Source organism: Centrocercus urophasianus, unplaced genomic scaffold (assembly GCF_019232065.1).
Source record: "Centrocercus urophasianus isolate 14NV4802_14NV808 unplaced genomic scaffold, USGS_Curo_1.0 seq_28, whole genome shotgun sequence".
NCBI classification, from domain to species: domain Eukaryota; kingdom Metazoa; phylum Chordata; class Aves; order Galliformes; family Phasianidae; genus Centrocercus; species Centrocercus urophasianus.
In genome coordinates this window covers 13,427,013-13,436,068 of record NW_024884844.1, presented here as the reverse complement: position 1 = coordinate 13,436,068, position 9,056 = coordinate 13,427,013, and the positions used below count along the sequence as shown (strand labels likewise).

General features: G+C 49.3%; 1 protein-coding gene across 8 annotated transcripts in view; it reads right to left on the bottom strand.

The window, feature by feature from the left end:
- Positions 1 to 1,271: 1,271 nt before the first annotated feature.
- The window catches only part of FMNL2 (formin like 2), a 108,240-nt gene continuing 100,455 nt past the window's right edge, over positions 1,272 to 9,056 (bottom strand). For 5 of the 8 annotated variants that reach the window (XM_042827167.1, XM_042827175.1, XM_042827172.1 and 2 more), the window contains exons 24-26: positions 8,725 to 8,823; positions 7,726 to 7,849; positions 3,288 to 4,679 (exon numbers count right to left, since the gene is read on the bottom strand). In XM_042827167.1, the coding sequence (XP_042683101.1) occupies positions 4,564 to 4,679; positions 7,726 to 7,849; positions 8,725 to 8,823 (339 nt within the window). In that variant the 3' untranslated portion in view covers positions 3,288 to 4,563. The other 3 variants (XM_042827171.1, XM_042827170.1, XM_042827169.1) reach the window with 3 other exon arrangements.

Genomic DNA, 9,056 nt, shown 5'->3' with positions numbered 1-9,056 from the left:
GCTGAAGAATGTACCAGCCCCACACAAACAGCAGCTGCAGCATCCGTGCAGGACATCAGCGTCAGCCCAGCCCTCGCAGCGCCGTGCTGCTGTGGTACACCTTCTGCAACCTTTGATTGGAATATTTTTGTACATTTCTAGCAATTATTAAACCTTGTCTTCTGCTGTCTACTGGTATTTATTTCTACTTCAATGCTGCGTACAGCTCTGATAATTTTTTCCTGTCAATGATTTCTGGATTTAAGCCACCTCTGCTTACAGGAAAATACTCCCAAGTCCAGCTTTAGCTTTTGGTTTCAGTGCGTTCCGTGTCGCTGAGCAAATGCTCCTCTGCAAAGGTTTTCCTTTATTTTCACATTTAATAAAATCAAAGTGTTCTTGGGGGTTCCTGTTGTTTGGGTGTGGGGTCTTCCGGGGGGTTTTTTCCCTGCTTTTTAATCAGCTCTGGCACCTTCAAATAAGACAACACCAACCAATGCAGGAGAAGCAGAACTTAATACAAAGGCTGTGAGAAAGCACTTGGGGGGGGGTTGCTTTGGCTGTTGTCTATCTCCCTGTCCATCTGTCTGTCTGCCTTTCTGTCGTGTCCTTTGTCCATCACTATTTGTCTCCTTCACCCGTTCATCCCTCTGTCCTCTCTTTTTCTGTCCCTCCATCTTTCTGTCCCTCTGTCTTTCTGCCATCCAAGGGACAGAAAGATGGAAGACAGATGGACAGACAGACAGACGGATGGGCAGATATGTAGAAGGACAGGTGGAAGGACAGATGTTAAGACAAAAAGGAACAAAGGCAGGTGGATGGATGGAGGGACAGACAGGGATGAAAAGATGGACGGAAACACAGAACAGAGGGACAGACTGATCAAAAGACAGGCTGATGGATGGACATACAGAAGGATGGATGGGTGGAAAGACTGGAATATGTACAGATGGACAGACAGCTGCTGGTAAGTCACCCTCCCTGGTTGTGCTGTTAAACCATCCTATCAATTACAGCTCAGGTATAGCACTGGTTTCTGTAAGTTTAGGACTTCAATACTCTACTGATGTTTTTTTGCACGTTAAGGGGGAAATACTCACCAGTGCATCTCTGTGCATGGAGCACTGACTGCAGAACTGCTGCTGGGGGCACAGTGGGGCTCCTGCCCTGGCTGAGCTGCACTGCAGGGCTGCTGCAGGGCTGGAGCCTCTCTGTCCATGGCAATGCTGGGCAATGGGCCGGAGGGCAAGAAAACGCTGTAGAAGTCACTTATAAAAGAAGGAAAGGAGGGATTACAGTGTAGTAGTGTAAATAGTTTATTTGCTCTTATGCCAGGGACAGACCAGGAAAGTAACATGAACTGCTTTTATAAAACACTTCTAATATTGCTAAGAAGCAGATCTATTACTAGAAAAATATGAAAGAGAACATGCCAGCGTTCCATTCCAGTCGAATGATCATTTTTGTCTGAAATTTAAAAACAAAACCAAACCAACAAAACACCTTTGAGCACAGGAATGAGGCAGTGGAGCTCTGAGCCCTCTGACCACCAATGTACCAAACTGCTGGCCCGACTGCATGCTCTCCCAGTGCAGGGAGGCAGTGGCATGTTCCCTTCAGCACACGGTGCTGTGAGTGCAGGGGTGGCTGCTGATAAAGGAAACGCTCTGGAAATGGGTGAGCAGAGGTCAATGCGGTAACTGAGCCCCCAGCTGTCCATTTAGTTAAATATAAAAACAAAAACTATAAGTTAAAATAACATTCGGATTGTATAGCACAGGATGATGCTTTTTTTTTTTTTTTTTTAAACAATATTTACAATATTACCCAGAGGCTAAAGTGGGAGTGAAAGAAGTGTAAAAACCATAAAAAAAACGGCACCGATTTTGTAGCAAAATATCTGTACATTTAAAAACAGATTATCATATAACTACACATTATCCAAGAAAAATGGGACCTTCACCAGTGGTTCACGTAAGCACAACATAAAAGAAAAGAAATTCAGTGGTTAAATACTATACAATAAATTTTACAATTAACATATTGATGCGGCGATGCCAGCAGGGGAAGCTGTGAGCACAACGAGCTCGGGAAGCACAAACAGAGCTGCAGTCCCACTCCTCCTCCGGGCCGGACAACCGCCGGCTCCAGGCGGCGCTGCAGGCTCTGTGGGGTGCAGAGGGCGCTGCTCCGTCCCTGGGGAAGCTTTCGGAATGTGACACCAAACCTTGCAGGGCAGCTGATGGACACGTGAGCCCTGAGGCTTAATTGGAGCTGGATTGTCAGAGGGAGCCGTGGGGCCACAGCGCAGCCGGAACCGCGGCCGTGCGGGGCACTAATGAGATCTCTGTGCTACTACTGAGCTGTAATGGTCCTCGGAACCCTAATACTGATTACTGAGATGTTAATACCTTAGTGCTAATTAATAAATACGCTGTTAGATGAAAGTGCCTCTAACTGAAGAGCAGGCAATGCGTTCTGTGCCATTCGCACGCTGCGCAGTTGCAATGCACCGCTTCCCCCGCAGCCCTCGTGCCTCAGCCCCGCACTGCACACCACCAAACCCAGAACCTTACAGCAAACACAGGGTTCACTGCCCACACATCTCACCACAGAATTACATTACCACGTCCAGCTACGGCGCACGGAGTCTGTATGGCGGAACGAGGTACGGAGCTCTTCTTGTTGCTATTTTCCTACTAGATACAGAAAGCCCTTAAATGTTCTGTTTCTTTTTAAAAAAAAAAAGCCAGTAAGTGCAGCTGAAGCCAAGGTCAGCCCTCGGCCAAGGACAGGAATGCATGTAGAAGCCCAGCAGCAGAGCACATCCAGAGTTACCTCTTTCCAACCAGTCGGGATCCAGGTCCGGCCAACAGAAGACCGATCGCTAAGTTTTCACATAATCAAACCCAACTAAACACCCAAAAACAACACATACTTTACTTTTTGGTTAAAAATACTGAATAACGTATTGGTGTCAAAAGATACCCAATCAAATCAAGTCCTATTGCTTCGATTAATTTGAGCAGGTACTTCCATTTTAGGCACTTGTTAGCTACGGCTGAGCGGAGAGCCCATCGCTGACGTTCCTATGCATTTCTAGGTGTCTGAGCCCTTGAGGGGTAACCATACTGTTCCCAAGGCGGTCAGGGAGGGGCACCGCTGGCAGCCCGGCCCTGCGGAGGCCTCAGCTCACATGGTGATCTCAGTGCCGTTGGCAGAGCGCAGGGTCTGGTCGTCGAAGCGCCGCCTCACGCTCCTCCTCAGCGCGTCGGCCCGGCGGTACGGCTGGTTTCGAAGATCTGCAGGGAGGAAAGGGGCCCTGGTCAGCGTGCACTGCAGGGATCGGGCCTGCTGGAAGCCAGTCAAAGCAGCTTGGGTAGCAATGGGAGGAGGGAGTGGGTCCTAGCAGAACAGCTGATGGGCCCCATGGCAACACACCGAGCAGCAGGCGGTGCTGGTGTGCGCCCCGAGTGCTGGGGGCACTAACGGAGCAGCGCTGCTGGGCTGGGTGTCTGCCCACCGTGGGCAGCTCGTATTCACTAACACTGTGCAGCCTCTAAATCCCTGAGGTGAGAGACATGGAACTGGGGAATGGGGTCAGAAGGGACCTTACAGATCGCCCAATTCCACCCCACGGCCTCGGGCACCCCAGGGATGGGGCACCCACACAGCACCGGGCAGCAGTGCCAGGGCCTCAGCGCCCTGCGCTGAATGAGTTCTCTGATGCAGGATGGCACACGGTGAATGTGAAACACAGGACACAACGGGATGAGTGCTCACCAAAACAGGCATGCATTTACGTGGCCCATCCACCCATTCGACTATCAGAAGGTGCCCTGAGAAAAAGCAGGCATCCCCCTGCATCCAGCCTGCAAGCCTGCAGCCACAGCTGCCATCCGAGGGGTGCAGGGCTGGGCTGCTGCTGGGGCTGGGAGGGGAGAGGAGGGCAGTACTGAGCATGCGATGGAGCCAACAATGGAGAAAGCCGGCAGTGGGGGTTTAACAAAGCCCGTGTTAAGAGCGTGGTGAGGACAGGTGACTGCTTGGCTTCTTGTGCTACGGAGATGAGCTACACAGCATGCTTGGTGCACCTTACACATAACTGAGGTAGAATTTTTTTTTCCTGGGAGAAAAAAAACGGGTGCTTCGTCGGGGAAACCCTCCCGTGCACTCCCTGGCTGACTTACAGCTCACTCTAAGCCCCACTCCCCAACTCCTCAGCTCTCAGCACAGCAGAAGCCACCCATGCTGCCCTGTGCTCCCAGCCTTCACTGGTGCCCCTTCCACGGCCGCAGCACCGCACACCTGCGGAGCACAGGCAGCAGGAGCTGGGTGCTACAGCCAGGGATTTACGGGCTGTAACGACCTGGGACAAGGCTGCCTACCTCGGGCTCAACTTGGAAGAGAAAGGGCCAAAATCGAGAGAGCAGGAAGGTGGCGACCAGCCAGCAGGCTCAGCAACCCCCTGCCACCCAGAGGTGGGAATCAATGGGCTGAATGTCCGCTGCCTTCAGGCCCTCACCAGCACTATGCTTAGCCACAGCTGCTGCCAGGCTTTGGGCATACAGAGAGAGGAGGAAGCTAAGTAAAAAGTGATGCTTGCCAGCTCTGTGTATCCTCCACCACCGATGTGCTAGAAGAAATCCTTACCCTCGAGTGAACATTTGGAAATTTAGTGATATTATTCTTCTTTAGGGCTAAACAGAAAAAAAAAAAAAAAAAATGATGGTTAAGTAAAAAATGGGATGGGAAATGGAGAGCAAGTCAACTGAGCGTTCAAAAATGGCAGGCATGTTAGCCAGCAGAGCGAGAGGAGGGGTGAGGCCGAGGCCATGAGAGGTTAGAGGAGGAGAGGAAAGGACACGAGGGCCACCCTTCCCTCTTGCTAACCAAATTCCAAGCTGCTTTGAAGATTGGCTCCAGGAAGATAATACAGCAATTAACTTGAAAGAGCAAATAACTGTTGAGCTGATTATAGTTTGCAATTTTATTAGAAGCATTCATAAAAATACATATTGCCAAGTGAACACTGTTGTCTTCTTAAGCCATCCGTCCTTAATTCAAGACAACAGTGTTAAGAGACATGCAGGGTTAAGCACACCCTCCTGACACTGCACACCACAGGATTATGGTGCTCAGTTCCATGCCAAGCTCTGCCCCGTGCCCATAGCTGTGTGCTGGCACATCCCAGCCCTGCTGCCTCCCACCCAGCCCAGCTCTCACCCCACGCTGTTACGCAGCCCACGGCACTGTGCTGGCCTCCGTGAGAATTGGTTAATGCTCAACTAACATTACCAATTTTAGTTTGATAAAAGTTGGCATGGAACTGAAAAAGTTAGACGTGGATGTGAACAAATGAGAGAAGATGTCCTCCATTCTGTGTCTGACATGCAAACATGCAGGCAAGGGTTAGAAAGGCCGAAACGATGCTCCTCGCACAGGGGACACATTACCACAGATAACCCTTCCAGACCAGTAAAGCAAAGCCCAAGGAGGTCCCACCAAAGCCATGCACAGTTCCCCTAGCTTACAGCTCAGTTATTACATGCAGACTACTCAGGTACATTTGCATGCAGAGAAAGATCTGCAGCCAGCAGAGATGACATAGAAAAGCCAAGTGAACTGTCACAGTACGACTGTGTTTGGCCTGAGCCTTGTCCATCCTATGGAGCCAGCACCGAATCTACTGTGACTTCCCCCACTTGCTGTTCTATGGCACTTGTCACAAGGGTTAGCAATGCCTCTGAAATGTGAGGATGGCCAAAAGCATCCAACACAGATTGAATGGGATGAAATAAAACGTTACTGAAACACAACACATGCAATGAAGGTGACATCGATACGACTTCAGGCGGACGCCGGACATTGCTATACACTCAACATTCACACGATCCTGGCTGAGGTCCATACAAATGGAGAAGTGTCAAAAAATCTACAGCAACCTTTTTTTGTCTAAGAGCATCAGATGTGAAAGAGGAATAGTTTAGTAATGGAATTCCTCAGTGAGAACAGGTTCGCAGAAAAACCGAGAGCCCCGCTTGGCGGTTCGAGCTGTAAAGGGCACAGTCTTCAGCACTGCATGGGAATAACAGCCAAACAAACAGAGCAGTGAGAAGCACAGATCGATGGCATTAGTACACGGTTAGCGCGTGGTTAAGGACAACCAGGTACAGGATTGCACGTTCCAACCAGCCCATGACACTGCAGCACAGGAGGATTTGGTAAGGAGGCAGTTTTAAGTCACTGCGTATCTGTCCCTGGTTTTGAAAGACTGTTGCTAAAGGTAAAGGCTAGGACTCTGGAAGAGCGTGGCTTCAGACAGCATCCCATCCTGTCCCAGCCAGCAGGGCTTCCCCGTGCACCTGATGAGGCACTAAGCCAGCATCAAGTGACACCTCTGATTATTTCCATGCCACTGCACGAGCTGTCACAGGCTGCAGCCAAGTGACCTCAGTTCAACCTGACATTTTGTGCTTCATGTGTCACTGCGCGGCCTAGGGCCCCGGGGCACCCCATAGCTGGAAGGGCTGGGCACCACAGGGGATGGTCAGGTTGGCTGAGCCTGGCATGCTGGCACAGGGCTGCACGCAGGCTGGCATCATTTGCACCATCTGTTTCTCCCACTGAGCAGCAGAGCCACTTCGCCAACTACACCGGCTTCCAGGAGTCCAAAGGAGACGTAGAAGCAGAAGTGATTGGGTATTACAGCAAGTCTGCCTCTTACATGGAGAATATTATCATAGGAATCTCTTAATCAAACGTTAGAAAGAGCTGTGAAAGCTTCACTAAGAGCATTCCAACCCTCTCATGCAGTTGGGCAAAAATTCCTCACTGAGCGGTAAAGCAGCTCTCCTCTTCCTCCCAGAGGGAGGAAACAATACGACAAACATCTGGGAGAAGCAGTCAAGGCTGTCTCACCCAAAGATTGTTTTGCTGACTTTCTGTGCAACAGAATTCAACTGCTGTAAAGCCATCGAAGTGTTACAGTCTTGATCCTTCCACACCACACGTGAAGAAGTGCACTAAAATCCCAGCACTGCAACGAGAGCAGTGGCACAGACTGCTGAGCACAGCACGACTCAGAGGAGCTCTAGCAGCTCACAACGTCCCTGCTTCCCTAGCACTGATGGTGGGTTCTGTCCCCCTCTGCAGCCCAGTGGTGATCAGGGCAGACTTCTGCCAAACTGAAAAGCAGTAAAACCAGAAGCTGCTCAGGGCCATCCATCACTCAGGTTTGACTAAATGATTTCCTGTAAGTGTGCAATAATGTGGTGCAATTACTGCTAGTACATTTTAATGAAAATGCAGGCTCTTAATAATGTTAAACATCTGTCATTCATTCCAGTTATGGGAAAGTAAAGATTTCTGGGAAAGATCTGCACAGCATGCATATCCCCACCGAATGTCAGCTGAGATCTGAGCTGCTTACTCTAGAGATCAGAGACCAAGTGTGTCCCAACATGCTGAAAGAGAAGAGGTCAGAAACAGCACGTGCCCCAAGTCTGTGCTTGTGACAAACATGGGCAGCACCAACAGTGAACACGCAAAAGCAGGTTACTGGGCTTTGTCTGCTCCCTTAGCAGAACCTTCTATCACTGATTCACGTCATGTAAACAATCTCCTAAGCTGTGCTCCAGCAGCTCTACAAGAATCACATAATGCATGTACAATAGCTATTAGGCAGATATGCTTTTTTAACCTTGGTGAAAGGGCTTCTGAGATTATGGAACAAAAGGGCTTTACCTGTTATAATATCTTCAATAGCACCATCCTTCCCTTCGTACACATGCCTGTTATCCTTGACCTGCCGCCTCCTCAGCTCTGCAATTAGCTCCTGCTGCTGCCTCTTTGTTTTATGAGAAGGAGACTGAAAGCAAAGAAGAGAGGATTTGTAAGGATTTGTAAGGATCTTTGCTGCAGTTCCTCTGTCTGAAAGACCAGGTGACCCCACCTGCAGCAATGAACACCAGTAACTGCCACCTTTCTGCCCAGTTTTGCAAGCCCAGGGAAAAGACGTGAGCATGGCGAGCTCAGGAGCTGGGGGTGACAGCCAGAGTTACAAGCTAACTTGGCCTGGCTGCCAAGCTGTTTCTCTTTCTTAGGTTTGCAGTTCCATCCTAAACCTTCTCCTCACTTGGAACAAGACTCCAAGCCTTCTCCTCCAAGCAGCATTAAGTGAAGGAGGAGAACAAGCTTTCCATCCAACAGAAAATGCCTGGCTGGGATTAAGGGCACCTGTTAGGCACGAGAGTCGCATGAAGCAGCTTCAGCAAATACAAGGGCCATTGGAGCTGTGGAAATGCTCCAGTACATCTAAAGCATTCATTTAGGGAAAAAAATAAACCAAAGAAAAGGTCAGAAAATTCCTATCAAGTGGTAACACAGGGCAGACTCCTGCTGGGATGCTCAAACAGGGAAAGATCTGGAGATCCCTGCAAGCAACGGCGGGCCTTGCACAATGAATACAGAGGGGATTTTTAAAACAGTAAAATGCCAAAGCAGGAAAAAAGTGTGGCCAACAGCAACACGGGCTAGGTGACTTTTTGCCTATTTGGCTTTCTGAATTTTGCAAGCTTTGAAGTAGAATTAATACACACTTGGATTCTTTCAGTCAATTTCAGCTTTCCTCACAAAACGAGAAAACTTTCAGAGACCACATTTCTGGGTAGCTCTAAGTCTGGGCAACTCAAGCATTGCACAGAGCTGCAGGTTCTGAGCTGTGAAGACCTGTCTGCTCCATACCTTTTGGTCCTGTTGCTCCATCATCGCTTCCTGTTCCATAAGTTTTTCCATTAAGGCCTGTTCCTGCTTTTTTCTCAGTTCGTTCTCTTCTTCTGCTTGCTATTTATCACACACACACACACACACACACACACACAAACACACATAAAAAGACCCAAAAAGTTACATCTTCAAATCACTACAAGGAACCTGAATGTTACAAATGAACTACATTTTCTAAGGAGGCAAACTGAGGGTGCAGCAATTCAGCTAAGCAAAGTCTGAAATTAGTGGGCAGGGAGAGACTCCCAGGTCACACAAAGCCCCTGGCCCTGATCCCAAAGGGTCAGGGT